Below are 19,267 nucleotides of genomic sequence, written 5' to 3'. Positions count from 1 at the left end.
CTTAAGAGAATTCCCATTTATACCTTAGATATGTGACTTTGTATCAGAGACTTCCTTGTTTTACAAATAGATTTGTTCTCTGCACTATATAATAAAGCTGGCCGGAGGTTTTGGCCCTTTTTCCTGTATGCCATCCGTCTACAAGAGGCCTCCTGATCCCATCCTTTTTCTTTCTGTGTTTTATTTTCTAATCCTCCACCATTCCCATCCAAGACCTGCAAAATTCTTTGTCATACTGGTTTGCGACAGTCGCTGGCTTGTACCCCAAAGTCGCAGGCTTGAGCCCAAGGTCACTGGCTTAGACACTCATTCTGCTGTAGCCCCCAGTTAAAGCAGATATGAGAAAGCAGTCAATAAATAACAAAGGTACCACAATGAAGAACTGATGCTTCTCATCTCTCTCCCTTCCTGTCTGTCTATCCCTGTCTGTCCCTCTCTCTGTCTCTCTTTCTCTGTCTCTGTCACAAAAAAAAAAAAAACAGATACTAAGCCCTCAAATCACTAAAGAGCTGAACATCCACAAGTTTGTTCTGGAAACTATGTGAAAGAGCCATGAGAATGGATACAACAGCAAACACAGGGTGGGGCAGGTTTATACTGGTGAGTACGTGTAACAGTTTATTCTTATATTGTTATTTATTAATTACAGGCACTCCTCAGGTTACAACATAGAAAATGACATAATGCCGTTTCAAGCTCACTCCCATAAAAACTTAAGAAAACTGAGACATGCCCTGGCCGGTTAGCTCAGCAGTAGAGCGTTGGCCTGGCATGTAGATGTCCCAGGTTCAATTCCCAGTCAGGGCACACAAGAGAAGTGACCATCTGCTTCTCCACTCCTCTTCCATTCCCTTCTCACTCTCTATCTCTCTCTTCCTCTCCTGCAATCATGGCTTGGTTAGAACAAGCTAGTCCCAAGCACTGAGGATGGCTCCATGGCCTCACATCAGGCACTCTTAACTCGGTTGCCGAGCAATGGAACAACGGCCCCAGATGGACAGAGCATCGCTCCATAAGGGGCTTGCAGGGTGGCTCCCGGTCAGGGAACATGTGAGAGTCTGTCTCTGCCTCCCCGTTTCTCACTTAAGGAAAATTATTAAAATTAAAAATATAAAATATAAAATTAAATAAAAATTAAAAAATTGAGATGTGAGTATTTCAGCTTATTGTTAGCATCATACTTAATACGTGGGTAAACTAGTTCCAGACTAGCCTGGAACAAACAATTCTTTAAGAATGTAGAGAGGCCTGCAACAGATCCTGCACCCTCTTCATCAGCTGCTTCTTGAGATGAAACATCCATAGTAGAGGTAGAATCATCTCCAGTGTCTCCTGCATGTACCTATGCAATTCTGATTCACCTGACCCAGTATCTTCAGCACCTTCTGCAGGTTCTCCTGCCTCCCAAGCTTCCTCCTCCCAAATAGGCATGCTCTCCCACCTTGCAATGCCCCTTCCAGTGTGCAAGCCAACCACAGGAATAAAGGGAATGAATTCTTTTTTACACTCTTCTGTCATTTTTTTGTTACTACCGCATAGTGTAAAGTACAATATACTTATGTCCTTTTCCTGTGGCTTAGTTGTGTTTTTTTGTTTGTTTGTTTGTTTTGTTTTTTGTATTTTTCTGAAGCTGGAAACGGGGAGAGACAGTCAGACAGACTCCCGCATGCGCCTGACCGGGATCCACCCGGCATGCCCACCAGGGGGGACGCTCTGCCCACCAGGGGGCAATGCTCTGCCCCTCCGGGGCGTCGCCCTGCCACGACCAGAGCCACTCCAGCGCCTGGGGCAGAGGCCAAGGAGCCATCCCCAGCGCCCGGACCATCCCTGCTCCAATGGAGCCCTGGCTGCGGGAGGGGAAGAGAGAGAGAGAGGAAGGAGGGGGGGGTGGAGAAGCAAATGGGCGCCTCTCCTATGTGCCCTGGCCGGGAATCGAACCCGGGTCCCCCGCACGCCAGGCTGACGCTCTACCGCTGAGCCAACCGGCCAGGGCCTTAGTTGTGTTTTTATGTTCTAGATCAGGGGCAGTTCAACCTTTTTATACCTACTGCCTACTTTTGTATCTCTGTTAGTAGTAAAATTTTCTAACCGCCCACTGGTTCCACAGTCATGGTGATTTATAAAGTAGGGAAGTAACTTTACTTTATAAAATTTATAAAGCAGAGTTATAGCAAGTTAAAGCATATAATAATAATTACTTACCAAGTACTTTATATCAGATTTTCACTAAGTTTGGCAGAATAAATCTTTATAAAACAACTTACTATAGTTAAATCTATCTTTTTATTTATACTTTGGTTGCTCCGCTACCGCCCACCAAGAAAGCTGGAATGCCCACTAGTGGGCAGTAGGGACCAAGTTGACTACCACTGGTCTAGATTATGATTTTACAACTGGGTTAGAATAGGTCAATGACTTAGGCTAGGGTGTGTTTTGACTTACATCAAAATGTAAGTGTTTGGGTTACATCACTGTTGTAGGAACAGAACTGTGTCATAATCCAAGGACCCTCTGCATTCTATTATTTCCCATATGAGAAACTGTAAACCTACTTTCTCCCCACCCAGTATGAACAATATACAGAGATGCTTTTACATGCCAACTTCAAACAGGAAAGGCTCTAGAATGTAAGGTATGTCCTAGCATACCTTCATGAATTGATGTCACTTGAATGCACATCCTCAACCTCAGGCAATACTCAGTGCCTAATCTGAGATCCCCAATAAACTGTATGTCCCCTGGATGTACACCTCTAACTCAGGTAACATCAATCTTGACGAGATCTCAAACTAAATAGTCATAAAACACAGCAATTATATTAAGAGGGTCACAGAAAAACAAAGTATTCTGTCATTATCATAGCAGGTAAGAATGAAAGTCTAAGTTCAAGAATTTTCAAAAAGTATACTATTAATTTTTTTTTTTTAGGTGAGAGGAAGGGAGATAGTGAGACAGAATGCTGCATGCACCCCGAAAGTGATCCATCCAGCAAATCCCATTTGGGGCCAATGCTGGAGTAACAATCTATTTTTAGCACCTGAGACTATCCTGCTCCCACAGAGCTATCCTCAGGCACCCAGGACCATGCTCCAACCAACAGAGCCACTGGCTGCGGGAGAGGAAGAAGCAGAGATTTGAGAGTGGAAGGGGAAGAGAAACAGATGGTCGTTTCTCTTGTGTGCCCTGATCAAGAATCAAACCAGGGATGTCCATACACTGGGCAACGCTCTATCCACTGAGTCACTGGCCAGGGCCTACTATTACTACATACATACATTTTATTTATTTATTTATTTATTTATTTATTTATTTATTTGAGAGACAGGCGGAGAGAAATGAGATGCAGATGCATCAACTTGTGGAACTTCAGTTGTTCAATTGATTGGTTTCTCATATGTGCCTTGACTGGAGGACTCCAGCTGAGCCACTGACCCCTTGAGCTAGCCAGACCCTGGGCTCAAGCCAGTGACCATGGGGTCATGTTGATGATTCCACACTCAAGCCAGCAACCCCATACTCAAACTGGTGAGCCTGCACTCAAGCCAGATGAGCTCACACTCAAGCCAGTGACCTCCGGGTTTTGAACCTGGGTCCTCAGCATCCCAGGTCAAAGCTCTATTCACGGCACCACTGCCTGGTCAGGCTAAATTTAATTAGATTTGATTTGAATGTGTAATGAAAGACATCATAGACACTTCTGACCAAAGAGAATAGATTTTGATTTGTGGTTTTTTCTTGTATGTGTGTATTTTTTTTTTCTGAAGTTGGAAACGGGGAGGCAGTCAGACAGACTCCCGCATGCGCCTGACCGGGATCCACCCGGCATGCCCACCAGGGGGCGAGCTCTGCCCATCTGGGGCGTTGCTCTGTTGCAACCAGGGCCATTCTAGTGCCTGAGGCAGAGGCCATGGAGCCATCCTCAGCGCCCGGGCCAACTTTGCTCCAATGGAGCCTTGGCTATGGGAGGGGAAGAGACAGACAGAGAGGAAGAAGAGGGGGAGGGGTGGAGAAGCAGACGGGCGCTTCTCCTGTGTGCCCTGGCTGGGAATCAAACCCAGGACTCCTGCACGCCAGGCCGACGCTCTACCACTGAGCCAACAGGCCAGGGCAGATTTGTGTTTTTTTAAATCCTGGTGAGTCAACAGCTTCTGCCTGTGATTAAGGAAAGCTCCAGTCTTCAGTATCATGTGGCAAATGGCTGGCTATTACACAGTGGAATCCTCCAAAAGGCATGAAAAGGAAAAACTGGTTTGGCCTAGTTCCTGATACCAATGACTTCACTAATAGTAAACATGTGGTCTTCACAGGGATAAGAAACTGAATTCACATTTAATGAAAGGACTTAAACTCACAGTGATGACGAATAATGAGAGTGGGGAAGGTAAAGGCTTCAGGGAAGCATCTACAGGCAGTGGGTCAGAGAACCTGAAGGCATTTGGTTATAATGATGAGAAACAGGAAGACCCAAGCAGATAAAACTTTCACTGTTTTCTCCCTTTCCTGTAAGACTCCAAGGTGTCATCCCATCATGTGGCTCTTCTGCACACGTTGGGGATGCCAAGCCAAAATACAGGCTGAATGTGTTACTCACACAATACAGCCAAAAACTAGAGACAACCACAAGGCTCATCAACTAGTATACACAAACTGAATGTAGCATCATAAACATACTCTGGAAAACTATTCAGCAATAAAAAAGGAATAAACTACCACACTCGGCAGTACAATGAACCTCAAAAACACGATGCATAGTGAAAGAAAGCAGAGGCCACACCAGAGGCCACATGTTGTATGATTCTATCTATATGAAATGTTCAAAAAAGGCACATGTATAGAGACAGGATTAATGGTTTTCTGTCTGCAGCTCTGGACTAGAACAGGGATGAACTATAAATGAATATGAGGACCTAGCTAAGGTGATGAAAGCGTTCTAACACTAACTGGGGGTGATGGCTGCATGGCTCAGTCAATTTGCTAAAACTCCCAGCAATGCAAGCTTAAAATGAGTGAATTCCATGATACACAAATTATACCTCCATAAAGCTGTTAAAAAAGTAAACTGTTGAAGAAACTTGTAAATCTCTTGAAGGGCTGTTCAGAAGAACAGCAAGCCTGGCCACAGCACCGCTCTGCACTCTGCCTCTGTTTTCCTTCCCTCGACCTCATTTCCCTGATTGCATCTCCCAAATTAAGTATCACACAGAGGTCAAGTACTAAATCACTGCTTTACTCCTGCTTTTGTTTTCTGTGGCTGCTCCAGCTGTTTTTGTTAATTATTGTTCTGGATGAAAAGTAACACCAGAGCAAATCCAAAAAAGTTTAAAATCAAAGACACAATCTCTAAGTTAGCTTCTAGGTTGTTAGACTGGTCACTGGAGTCCTAGGGGTTCATTCCCATATAAGGTAAACCGAAGAATAAAGAAATAACAGGAAAGAGATGACAGCAGAGATCATTTCTATCTAGTTCTGACAACAACAAAAAATGAATTTGTCTAGTAAAGAGGGAAGTTTTATAACCTACGTGGGTACTGAGAAGGATAGATACCAAATGAGAGGCAACTTGCCCTCACAGAACCCTGAGCTCGCTGTTTGGAAGCAACTGGTACCAAGTGAAGAGTAAGACTAAAATCAGGACTGGGGTTTAGTGACTGCATGCCCCAGGTTCCCTGTTTCTACCTCAGACAGTCTGGTGACCACTCTACATCATCCCATACCCACAAAAGACCAAAGAATTTGTCCATGAAGAGCCTGAAGGAGAAATGCTCCAGATGAGAGAATATGAGGCAAAGTGGTAGGACACAGGGTGGAAAAGCTACCATAGACTGTAGTATCTCCAGGTTCCTTCCTCCGCCCTGAACCTCAAAGTGGGGTTCCCACTCCATCCCACCTGTCCTCCCAATCCCCACCTGTCCTCCCTACACCGAAAGACCACCCACCAACAACCTTCTGCCCTTGTCCACTGAGCCTCCAATTCATTTCCAGTGCCTTACTTTTAAATGTGAGTAGTCATGGCTCTCCAGGCATTTAAGGAAAATCTTCAGCATGAAAGGCAAAATCAAAATAAACAGAAAAAATAAAATCTGAAGAAACCAGGGAAAATGCAGGAACACAAGAACCAACCAAAAAACAATAAATCTATACTCAATATTCTCAGAGATAAGACACATCCATGAAAGAACAGATGCACTTAAAAAAAAAGTGTGAGTGTAGCTCTAAATTAAAAGTATGAGAAAATTAAAAATCCAATGAAAATATTGAAATGTAAAGTCAGAGACATCTCATTTTATATAAACAGCATATATATTATACTCACTTTATATATATACATATGTATAGACATGTATGTCTATGTCTATGTATATGTCTATATATATGTATACATATATGTAAAACAGCAGAAGAAAATACAGAAAAAAATCAAAGTGACTAATATGACTTCCAAAAACAGGAAACAAAGCAATTGGAGGGAAGGACAAAAAAATGTCCAAGAAAAAAAGGGCATCTCCAGATTTTTAAAAAGACTAACCAAGTACTATAGAACAGTGAATGATAACAAGAGACATTCATAAAAATCAAAGAAAAAAGAGCCTGACCAGTGCTGGCACAGTAGCTAGAGTGTTGACCCAGATCACTGAGGGCACCAGTTCAAAACTGAGGTTGCTGGCTTGAGTGTTGGGCTTGAGGATTACTGACAAGATCTTAAGGTCGCAACCCAACGTCCCAAGGTTGCCAGCTTGAGCAATGTGAATGTTGCTGGTTCAGCTTGAGCACCCACCTCCCCGCCTCAAGGCAGGTCAAAGCCCGTACAAGGAGCAATCAACACACAACTAAAGTGAAGCAACTACAAGTTGATGCTTTTCACTCTCTCTCCTCCCTCTCCCCCCCTTTCTTCATTTCTCCAAAAATACTGTTCTTCATTGAATTTCTTTAAAATAAAAAAATAAAGAGAATATCCTAAAAGCTTCCCCAAAGAAGTTTAACCCGCATCACAAACAACACAGCACTGTATTTAAAATTCCAAAGGAAAACGGTATTCTTCAATCTAGAATACTGTCCATCATATAGTTAACACAATCCCAGACAAAGGAATGATAAAAACATTTTCAGCTACCCAAAGACTTATAAAACCTTTACAGCCCATGCACCTTTCTCATAAAGCTACTGGAGGATGTGCTTCAGGAAGATAAGGTAGCAAACCAAAAAAGAAGACTGTGGTATCCAGGAAATAGAAATGTTCCAGGTCAACAGCTATATGCCAGGTCTAAGGAACAACCAAACCTGGCCATCTGTGAGATACTCCTAGGGGGAAAAAAGTAGAATCAATAGATTATCTGAAACACTAAATCATCTGACTTACTTAAGCATTCGGAAAAAATTGTTTAAAAAGGCTTAACTTTGCAGGCATTTGGTCTTTCAGGGTAGTGGTTTTCAACCGCCAGTACAAGGACCAGTGCCAGTCTGCCAGAAATTTCATGCTGATCTATGAAAGAGTTGGACCAGAGGTTGAAAACCACTGTTTTAGGACACTTGAGGGGAAATGTAAAGACAGAAAACTAAGCTAAAGAATAAGCAAAGCAACATAAGGGGAAGAAATGTTTAAAAAAGGAAATGAACTCATATTAGACTGCTTAGCTCAAAGATGTATGATATTTACATAGTCACGATAACATATACAAAATGATAAACTTACTTGCTTAAGGGAAGAGGTGAGTATAAGAGCTAAATTTTCAACCACTATACAGCTACACTAGTAGTTCAATAACTGTATTGGGAAAAGTAAGTATATAAAATTGATGAATCAAGAAATAACCACATGAGCACATAGTTTAGAAACATGACAGTAAATTTCAGATGTGGCACCTAAAAGTATTGAAAATAGATTCCTTTTTGGGACCAGGATAACCACTCCAAGTTGTGACATTGAGAATTTTAGTATCACTAAATTGTGTAACTATGTGCATTCATAACTTTGATAAGATTTCAAGCCCATACTTACCATACAATGAAAATAAAGTTTTTAACTCATCACATAAAAGTAACTTTTTCTTTTAATTATTTAAATTTAAAAGAATAATTTGTCACCTGACCTGTGGTTACACAGTGGATCAAGCGACAACTAGGAATGCTGAAGTTGCCAGTTCAAAACCCCATGCTTGGCCCTGGCTGGTTGGCTCAGTGGTAGAGCGTCAGCCTGGCATGCAGGAGTCCCAGGTTCGATTCCTGGCCAGGGCACAAAGGAGAGGCGCTCATCTGCTTCTCCACCCCTCCCCCGCTCCTTCCTCCCTGTCTCTCTCTTCCCCTCCCACAACTGGGGCTCCACTGGAGCAAGGTTGGCCTGGACGCTGAGGATGGCTCCATGGCCTCTGCCTCAGGCGCTAGAATGGCTCTGGTTGCAACAGAGCAACGCCCCAGATGGGCAGAGCATCGCCCCCTGGTGGGCATGCCGGGTGGATCCCGGTCAGGCACATGCAGGAGTCTGTCTGACTGCCTCCCCGTTTCCAGCTTCGGAAAAATACAAAAAAAAAAAAACATGCTTGCTCCATCAAGGCACAGAATACAAGTTGATGCTTCCCGTTCCTCCCCCCTACCTTTCTCTCTTTAAAACCAATAAATAGCCTGACCTGTGGTGGCGTAGTGGATAAAGCGTCGACCTGGAAATGCTGAGGTCGCCGGTTCGAAACCCTGGGCTTGCCTGGTCAAGGCACATATGGGAGTTGATGCTTCCAGCTCCTCCCCCTTCTCTCTCTCTGTCTCTCCTCTCTCTCTCTCTCTCTCTCTGTCTCTCCCTCTCCTCTCTAAAATGAATAAATAAAAATTAAAAAAAATTTTTAAAAAATAAAAAAAAACAATAAATAAAATACGTTTTTTAAAAAAGAATAATTTGTCAATATTTGGCATACCTGAGATAGTTACAGTGCTCCAGAGATCAAAGGCACAGGAAGCACAAAGCTGTCAGCAGCATGTCCTCAGCCCCCGGCTTCTCCAGAGTGGGAGAACACCTGAGGAGTGTGGACAGTGGCCCCCAATTCCCCAGCACTACGTGCCCTGAACAAAATCAATCCTGCCTGTTCAGTGCTCTGCCAAGTGTGGGCTTGAGACCATGTATACACAAGGTAATTTCAGAAATTAAGGAATAGCTTTTTACAGCTATTTGACAGGAGAACATTATGTCCTTTTGGTTTTAATAATAAAAAGATTGAGTCTGGTATTTTGTATGTCTACCTTCTCCTTTCACTTTCCCAGTATATGGACTGTGTATCGCAGAACAGAGAAGCCACCCCGACACCTGTGCCTTGCCTCAATACAAGTGCGCTGCGCAGGGCACCTGGGGGAACAAACATTACAAGATGTGTAGCTGACCTTATAATACAGTACTTGGCACTTTTCATCTAGTCCATCTCCCTGCTTCCTTCACCACTGTATGCATAGCTAACGTGCAGAACAGGGCCCAGCCCAGGTAATAGCACAGTGAATACTGTCCATGGCCTGAAGCAACCCTGTGTGGTTAACCGTTTTTGCATCTTGTCTCTCTTAGTTCTAAGTTCCTCAAAATGCTACAAAGATGTCAGTTTCGAGGATCCCAGTTTTAAAAACCTTGGGAAGTTTTATCATTGTTTTTCCTTTTGAAATTCTTATAGAAAAAAGCACCTCCCAACACATCATTTCTTTTCTGAACAACGCCAGCAGACTTTTATTACTGAACTCACCTCACACCAGAATATCATACTGTCTGGTGAGCAGTCATAAAACATTATAAAACCTAAGAACACATAGCTGTTGTGCTGGTCACTGGTAATATATGTACTATCACCCTGGCCTCCTCATTCTCTTCCTAGGCAGCCCTTCATATGTCCAAAAAATTTATTCTGATTCAATTCTTATGCTATCATATGAAGAAAAAAAATTGTAACTGTCAAGAAATTCTCTAAAAATTAAATTAGTACTAGGGGCTCTCTGCCCCCTGAATATAAAGTCACTGGCCCCAAATTAAATAAATAGTAAACATATCTTTTTTTTTCCTTTTTTTTAAGTGAGAGGCAGGGAGGCAGAGACAAAGACAGACTTCCACATGTGCCCTGACCAGGATCCACACAGCAAGCCCCCTACAGGGTAATGCTCTGCCCATCTGATTCTGCTGCTCCGTTGCTTGACAACATGCTATTTTAGCATCTGAGGCCAGGTCACGAAGCCATCCTCAGCACCCAGGGCCAACTTGCTTAAACCGAGCCATGGCTGCACAAAGGGAAGAGTGAGAGAGAAGATGAAGGAATGGAGAAGCAGACAGGCACTTCTCTTACATGCTTTGACTAGGAATCGAACCCAGGACTTCCATATGCCAGGCCAACACTTGACCACTGAGTCAACCGGCCAGGGCTGTAAATATATCTTAATATTTTAACACTGGTAATTCTGATTAATATTATAAGAAACCCACTTGGCCTGACCAGGCAGTGGAACAGTGGATAGAGCGTCAGACTGGGATATGGAGGACCCAGGTTCAAGACCCTGAGGTTGCCAGCTTGAACGCAAGCTCATCTGGTTTGAGAATAGGCTCACCAGCTTGAGCCCAACGTCGCTGGTTGAGCAAGGGGTCATCAGTTTGCTGTAGCCCCCCGGTCAAGGCACATATGAGAAATCAATCAATGAACAACTAAGGAAGCACAACAAAGAATTGATGTTTCTCATCTCTCTCCATTCCTGTCTGTCTGTCCTTATCTGTCTCTCTCTCTGACTCTCTGTCTCTCCCACAAAAAAAAAGAAAAAGAAACCCACTTGAATTTGCAAAAAATGTTTCTAGTAAATATCCAGAGCAACGACTTGCAAGTGCTTTACAGGATGACCTGAGAGCCACTAAATATAGATATATATCTACTTGTGAGACAAAGTTTCTCAAATGTAAGGGAGTAGAGTTACCTGAAATTGTTTCAACCATTAAATTTATCACAAATTCTACTAAATAAGTAGTGTTTGATTTTGAGAATTTCCTGAAGTCCTTGACTGTAATAGTCAGCTGTCAAGCAGTCTGCATAGTTGTACATTGTACTTCAGTGTCCATAGTAGACTCATCTATATGATGAGGATCAGGCCTTCCAAGATTGTGGCTCTCTGCTTCATTCAATACCTGGACCGCCTATGTCTGAAAGCAGTACACCCGTGCAATTATTTCAACATTCTACTACTGCATGACAATTTTTTAAATGACTGGAATACAGAAAAATGAAAGCAATGATATTAATGATGAGAAGCACAGGCATCACAATCAATACAACTGAGAGATGGAAAACATCGAATGCCCTAAGATTAGGCCATTCTTTGGCTCAAGTAGCTATTTACAACCAGGTGACAAAGTATTTACTTATGAAGCAAAGGAACAAAATAAAAGACCATGTAGGAAAATCATGTGTCAAAGCAATCATCTCTAAGTTAAAATGTACTTTATTTATTTTATTTATTTATTTTTAACAGAGAGAGAGAGTGTGTGTGTGTCAGACAGAGGGCTAGATAGGGACACACAGGAACGGAGAGAGATGAGAAGCATCAATCATCAGTTTTTCATTGCGACACTTAGTTCAGGGGTTGGGAACCTTTTTGGCTGTGAGAGCCAATGAACGCCACATATTTTAAAATGTAATTCCGTGAGAGCCATACAATGACCCAAGTACATTACGCATTACCCAATAAAAATTTTAGTGTTGTCCCGGAGGACAGCTGTGATTGGCTCCAGCCACCCGCAACCATGAACATGAGCAGTAGGAAATGAACGGATTGTAATACATGAGAATGTTTTATTATTTTTTTCTCTTTTTTTTTTTTTTTTTTTTTGAAGCTGGAAACAGGGAGAGACAGTCAGACAGACTCCCGCATGCGCCCGACCGGGATCCACCCGGCACGCCCACCATGGGGCGACGCTCTGCCCACCAGGGGGCGATGCTCTGCCAATCCTGGGCGTCGCCATGTTGCACCCAGAGCCACTCTAGCGCCTGGGGCCGAGGCCAAGGAGCCAACCCCAGCGCCCGGGCCATCTTTGCTCCAATGGAGCCTTGGCTGCGGGAGGGGAAGAGAGAGACAGAGAGGAAAGCGCAGCGGAGGGGTGGAGAAGCAAATGGGCGCTTCTCCTGTGTGCCCTGGCCGGGAATCGAACACGGGTCCTCTGCACGCTAGGCCGACGCTCTACCGCTGAGCCAACCGGCCAGGGCCTGTTTTATATTTTTAACGTTATTTTTTTTATTAAAGATCTGTCTGCGAGCCAGGTGCAGCCATCAAAAGAGCCACATCTGGCTCGCGAGCCATAGGTTCCCGACCCCTGCCTTAGTTGTTCATTGATTGCTTTCTCATATGTGCCTTCACGGCAGGCCTTCAGCAGACCAAGTAACCCCTTGCTCAAGCCAGCGACCTTGGGTCCAAGCTGGCGAGCTTTGCTCGAATCAGATGAGCCCGCGCTGAAGCTGGTGACCTCAGAATCTCAAAGGGTCCTCCGCATCCCAGTCCAATGCTCTATTCACTGCACCACCGCCTGGTCAGGCTAAAATGTACTTTAGTTTATAATATTGTTAGTGTTGTGGAAACAGAACTCTAAATGATTATTACTTGGCTTAACACATCTGTTCAGGGATGCATTATTTCAAAAGTAGGCTGTATTATTTCAAAAACATCTTTGCTCTTCCAAAATCAGTCCACAAAAACCTGCAAACAGACAGCACTGCACCAAAGTGCCCCAAGAAAGTATTTTTGGATTATGTCAGTAGGTAGAAATATACATATGGCCAATACTATTAAGAATAAAGGCAGCTCTGGCCAATGGCTTGGTTGGTTAGCATCGTCTGGAAGCACAAAGATTGCTGGTTCAATCCCCAGTCAGGGCACATACAGTAATCGATCGATATTCCTGTCTCTCTCTCTTTCTTCCTTTCTCTCTACAACCAATAAAATAAACATTTTTTTTTTTAATTTTTTTTAAAGATTTTATTTATTCATTTTAGAGAGGAGAGAGAGAGAGACAGAAGGGAGAGGAGCAGGAAGCATCAACCCCCATATGCGCCTTGACCAGGCAAGCCCAGGGTCTCGAACCGAAGACCTCAGTATTCCAGGTTGACGCTTTATCCACTGCGCCACCACAGGCCAGGCTAAAATAAACATTTTTAAAAGAATCAAATTTTTAAAAAATAAAGGCAAAATAGAAGTTTGCGGCTTTGTAAATGAACAAGTATTTATCATCAAGTTTCAAAAAAATAAGAATTAAAAAACCATAATCAGCAGGGCTTTACCTGGTGATTAGATGTTTCTGATTTAGTTTAATTCCAAAACAGTTTGTGGAAGTTTAGAGTTGATATTTCTTAAGAGCTACGGGCCAACACATGTTTAGCAGGGCTGGCTTCCTCCCACCTTACCCAAGTCCAGAAACTCTCCAGCATGAAGGAACTCTGTCTTAGAACAAGCCTGCACATGCCCCTCAGCAGATCAACCCTCCTGCTAATAAAAACATCTACTGCTACAAAATTTGTTTTGCCTCATGGGGGTGTTACAAGATAACATTTAGAGAACCCCTCACAATAGCTGAAATGCTTGCTTCAAAATATCAGACCAGGCCCTGGCTGGTTGACTCTGGTGGATCATCAGCCTGGCATGTGGTTGTCTCAGGTTCAATTCCTGGTCAGGGCACACAGGAAAAATACCCATCTGCTTCTCTACCTTCCCCTCTCCCTTCTATCTCTGTCTGTCTCTCTCTCTCTCTTCCCTTCCAGCAGCCTTGGCCTCTGCTCAGTTGCCAAGCAGCAAAGCAAAGCCCCACATGGGCAGAACACTGCCTGGTAGGGGGCTTGCCAGGTAGATCCCAGTCAGGATGCATGTGGGAGTCTGGCTCTGCCTCCTAGCTTCTCACTTAAGGGAAAAAAAAAATTCTTTATAGTTACAAATATTTTCCAAACTTCCTGACACTATTTTCACTGATGGATGTTTAGCAGCAATAAACAAATGCTAGTGTTAATAATCTAATTCCAAAACTACTATATGCAATTTATACCAACAAAAATCCTGCATATAAACGGTTCTAGAAATTATACATTTGAAGAGAAAAGAAAACAGAATTGGTAACTGTTTCTGCTATCTCTACCATCACTAAGACTTGAACTTCTCAGTTTATAAATATTAAAAAACACCTTATGATAGTAAGAAAACCAGATGAAACAATCAGGAATACCGGTACGTTAACACTGAATATTGGATACTAAGGAACTAATTTGTTAAGGTGTGAGAATAGCATTGTGGATATCTGAAAAACAAGAAAGATGCATCCTGAAGTGTTTATGGGTGAAATGGTTAAGATAATGGAAGGGAGGAAAACCACAGATATCAGATTAGTCATGTGCTGGTGACTGTTAAACTGAATGAGTACTCTATTCTCTCCTTGTATATTCAAAATTTCCAAAACAATAAAATAGAACTGAACTGCTGGTGGGCAAGATGTCAGGCACTATTTTATTTTGTTCATGACCATATGCTGACTTTATACAGATTTTCTTAATTCCTTACGTTTGCATAATTTGAGAATTTCTCCTCAAACTGTACAAATTTTATAGTCAGAGAGCTCTGTCACCATCAGTATCCCAAATACCTCCCAAATGCAGTGCTCTGAGCAAATCCACTTCAAAAGCATAGGGGAAAGAGGGGGAGAGAACCAGAAAAGACACAAGGAACAGTAAAAACTTAACAATGAACCTGCTACCATTAAGAACTCAAGAACTCCCACCTCTTAAAACCAATGAATACACATTTAGGTTGCATTGCTTTTTCCTTATGGCTTCAAAGCTTCTGGCTTCTGGTTTCCTTCACTGCCCTTCACATTCATGCTGACCCAAGATACAAACAATCCAACCACTGTGTAACCAGGTCGAAAACAAGCTTTGGCCAACTCACTTGGAAGAGTACCCTCACCACTTAAATTTGGCCAGAAACTGGGTTAGAAAAAAACCAAACGCTGCTTAAACAAACACTGACACTAGGGAGAATGCCTTTAAGCCAGTAACCAGGCCACTCAAGAGAGTTGTAAACAATCTTTTCCAAAATTCTCCAAAGTCTTCAAAATTCAGTTGAGCCTAGCTGGCTGACTTAACAGGGCTCCCTTTCAAAATCAAAATCTGGCCTCGGCCCCAACAGTTAAACAACAAAACATAGGCTAATTCGCTTGCTATCACCTAAGAATATTGACTCAAGTTCAGACCACAAGCCAGTATACAATCCAGGCCAAGGGAAGTCAGGCCTGGGGAGAGGGGTTCCAGTGATAAATAAACCCTATTCATACAGCAGAAGCAGGGACAATAGGATCAACACTTAATTTGGCCAACAAAAATGTCTACAGTTTCCAACCCACCCCCACCCCTTGCCTCCATTTTTAATGAAACAATGACAATTCTTCATGGTGAACCACAAAAGGCCCTGATTCATAAGGTACTCTTTCCTATCCCAACCTAATACCCACTCTAACAGCTAGAAAACACACCCAGTGCTGATAACTTAGGAAACGTTAATATTAATAAGAAACAAATCATGACCTGGAGAATTTAACATTATGTTTCAAATATTCAAGGCCTAGCATCTTCATTACCTACTGCTCTTTCATAATCTCTAGAATGTGCACTAGATATAATGAACAGCACAGTTAGTAACATCAGGTGTCTGCTGGCTACTCAGGGCAGACTCAATCTCCAGAAATGTGGTGGTGGGGGTCGGGGTAGGGGGTTAAAAAAGAGAGAAAGGCCTGGGGTGGGTGTGAAAGCAGGGCATCCTCCTTACTCCTGGCTGTCCCTCCGTTTCAATTACACACCTGTCAAACAGGTTATTCCTGGAATTCAGATTTTATAATCCTCACACTGCAATTCTTTCTACTCCTGTTGCCCAAACACACACCCCTACCTTTCTCCCCAAAATATGTATCTATACATAGACTGTATGAGAGTTATAATGTGTCACAAACTCTGCACCTTGAGCCCTTGGCAAGCAGCAAAAGAGAAAACATATAACAATTCTCGAGAAGGCCAAAGCAGTGGTTTAGGTTAATCATAGACAAGGCCTGTCTATTCTGAATTTTAGTTCACACACACACACACACACACACTCAGAAGGCCAGATTTGGGGAAAACAAAATTAAGATTGTCTTACAAAAAAAATAATATTTTCCCATTTTATAACAGTGAATGCCTAAGAGTGTAGCTTACTTCCTTATCTCAAAGCCAGAAAATGAGGTCTTTTAAGGCCAGTCTGAATGTAAACTCTGTTTGAAAATAAGAGGACTTGCGAGGAGAAGCCCCTTTCCCCATTCCGGCGGCGGCGCGGCCTGCACTCTGCAGCGCGTTTGTCGAGCTGGCACCCGACAAGAACTTGCCACGGCCACGGGAAACAAAGAAGGGGCTCGCACCGACCTTGTAGACTTGTCCGTAGGTGCCGTTTCCCACCACTTCCACCAACTCGAAAATCCCAGCAGGGTCCTAGACAAGAAGGAGGGAGGGGTTAGCACCTGAAAGCGGCACAATGCATCCTCCAAGCCGGCCGGCTGGGGAGAAAGGGCGGCTTGGCGGAGTGGGGTTCCACCTGGCGCATCCCCCTAGCGCGGGCACCCAGAGCCGATCCTCAGCGCGTCGCCCCATCGCGGGGGCCGGCGGCAGGTTGCGCCCTTATCCGCACGCGCCGACACGCCAGACAAAGGGACGGCCGCGCCCCGCCCGGCCCGCCGCGGCCACTCACCCGCAGGGAGGACAGGTCGATGTCCACCAGACTCTTTGCAGGGGAGTCGTTCGCCATTTTCCCTTCCGCCACCCGAAGTGAGTGTGAGGATGGAGAGCCGCCGTCTGGCCGGGTTCCGTCCTGGGCCGGCCCCGCGGCCGGCACTCCGCCAGCGAGGGAGGCAAGGCGGCGGCGGAGTGTGCGCGGGCGCGGGCGCGCTCACACCATGGCCGGCGGCAGCCCCGCTTCGCCCGCGCCTCAGGCCCCGCGCCGCGCTGCCCACGGGCCTGGAGCTGAGGCCGCGGCGCCGCCAAGAGTGGGCGAGGGTGCGCGAGGCCGGAGACAAAGCTGCCCGGCACGGGGGGCGGGGCGCGGAGGAGGGCGGAGGCGGGCGGCGCGGGAGGAGGGAACCTGGGACACCGAGACCATATTCCGAGGAGAAGGAAAACAGCTCCCCCTTTCCTGCTCCGGCCGGAAGACGAGCGGAAACGCACCGCCACTGCGGCCCCACCCGGGAGGACACGGGGCGACCGCCGCGTGGCGCGAGTGTGCGTCAGGGTGTGTCCGGCGGTGGCCGGACGCGCGGCCCGCGCCCTCCCGGGTTCCCGGGGACTGAGCGCAAGGCCAGGGTGGCCGCGGGGAGCTGCTGGGGTCAAAAGACGCCCCTACCGCGCGCTAACAACGGCCAGGGCCGGTGACCCGCACCCACATGCCAACAGGCAACCTCACTTATCTCGGGTAGACTGTGTTCTGCCTGTCTTTCTAAAAGAAGGAAGCGAAAGGGGTGTGCCCAAGCAAAGGAGGGTCCTCTCCTTATCCTCACTCCCACGCATCCCCAACTATTTCCCCCACCGCCAGACTTTCTGCCCTCAAGACCCTAATTTCTGATTTCCCTACCTGGTTCTCTTGTCTTTTCTCTTCTTTTCCAGGCCAAATTTGTGACCCAGCTGCAGTTGGGGGAATCCACTGAGCATTCCCCGGCTGCTAGGCCCCAAAATTATGGGTGGAAATACTTTCCAAAACAACTGCTATATTTGCCTTGTGCTGAGTTACCTAATTCAAATGAGTGCTGTTGGGGGTCATCAGTACTAACCCAAGTTTCATGCCTGGAGATCAATAAGGATAAACATATCTTCCAGCAACTTTGGGATTGTGTCAATGGTTAGAAGATTTAATCCTATTAACCAAGAATGTATTTTCTTCCTTTTAACCAATTTTAATCCCATTAACCAAGAATTTTTACTGAATGAAACTTTAAATGGCTCCCTATTACCCCACAACAGGTTCTCAAACCTAAGTGCAGAGAATCACCAGAAAGGAGGGATATAAAAGCGCTGATGGGCAATCCCACCTCATGAGCTCTGATTCAGCAGGTCTGAGATAAGCCCCAAAATGTGCATTTCTAACAAGTCCCCAGAGGATGCTAACTGTTGCTGTCACAGGATGTACTTTAAGACCAAGAGCCTCACAGGATGTAAGTCCAAGGCCCTTCATAATTAAGCCTCACAAACATCAACATCATCATTACATTGGGATTCTTGCTTTACATGCAATACCTAATTTAATCCCTCGTATAGCCCAGAAGTGATTTATCCTTATTTTAGGGAAGAGGAAACCAAAATACTGAAAGATAATGGATGACCTAAAGTCCCTAAAAGCTTACCCTGGAAGTGGAGCAGCCTGTTTCCAAAAACCAAAGGCTCTGATATAGCCAAGTGAGTCTTCTACCCACTATATTTAGCACTCTCCTGCCTAGCAGCAGTTTGGTTTCCAAGACTTTTGACTATGAGAATCCCTTGTAAAGATAAAATACATTCAAGGACTCCTGCAATCCATTGATTTGGAAAATCATAATAACCAGAGTGTTCCTTAATCTATTAACAGCAATTGTATTATCTATGAGTGTAAAATAATTTACTTACTTCCAGAGCTAGACTAGTGCATACGTGAACTTTCAGATCATATTACTAATAATAGTACTTTGTAGTGTTTATTATTCATGATAGATAACACATACTGGGTCCAGGCAATGTGCTGAGTCCTTTACATGCATTATTTCGTTATTTTCTGTGTTAACCCCAAATAGTAGGTACTCTTATTTTTCTCATTTTCCACATTAGGGAACCAACATCTAAAGAAGTTAAGTGACCTGCTTGGTATGTGTAGCTGGAACCGATACATAAACACCAACACCCCCACCACACACACACACACACACATACACACACACACACACACTCAGGATCACAGCCTCAATTCCACTCATGGCATCCCCTTCTGTCATGAAGTGACATCCCCTTCTGTGCCTAGAAAAATTCTCTCCATTACCCCAACTTCAACTCAGAAACTATCTCTTCCTCCTCCTCCAGGCTTTCTCAAAGTCTCTCTCCTGCGCTGCCTTTTCCTGCCTCACCACTGTGCCAGTTATTACCCACTTTCAATTCAGTACCTTTTCTTAAAGTACTTACTCAGTGCATGGCATGGCTTAGCCATTTTCCAAGACAAAAGGAAGATTAAGACAGCCTACCCTCAGAGTTTACAATCTGATAGA

The 19,267-nt window shown here is 44.4% G+C and overlaps 1 protein-coding gene across 43 annotated transcripts in view; it reads right to left on the bottom strand.

Annotated features, from left to right (window-relative positions):
* The window catches only part of MAP4K4 (mitogen-activated protein kinase kinase kinase kinase 4), a 243,480-nt gene extending 226,402 nt beyond the window's left edge, over positions 1-17,078 (bottom strand). For 11 of the 43 annotated variants that reach the window (XM_066268274.1, XM_066268267.1, XM_066268256.1 and 8 more), the window contains exons 1-2: positions 16,738-17,074; positions 16,416-16,481 (exon numbers count right to left, since the gene is read on the bottom strand). In XM_066268274.1, the coding sequence (XP_066124371.1) occupies positions 16,416-16,481; positions 16,738-16,794 (123 nt within the window). In that variant the 5' untranslated portion in view covers positions 16,795-17,074. Of the gene's footprint in view, positions 1-16,415; positions 16,482-16,737 lie in introns of all 43 variants that reach the window. The other 32 variants (XM_066268237.1, XM_066268243.1, XM_066268244.1 and 29 more) reach the window with 8 other exon arrangements.
* Between the last annotated feature and the right edge of the window lie 2,189 nt (positions 17,079-19,267).

The sequence above is a fragment of the Saccopteryx bilineata genome, chromosome 3, assembly GCF_036850765.1.
Source record: "Saccopteryx bilineata isolate mSacBil1 chromosome 3, mSacBil1_pri_phased_curated, whole genome shotgun sequence".
Taxonomy (NCBI): Eukaryota; Metazoa; Chordata; class Mammalia; order Chiroptera; family Emballonuridae; genus Saccopteryx; species Saccopteryx bilineata.
Note: the sequence above shows the minus strand (reverse complement) of the source record. Positions and strands in the feature narration are given on the sequence as shown.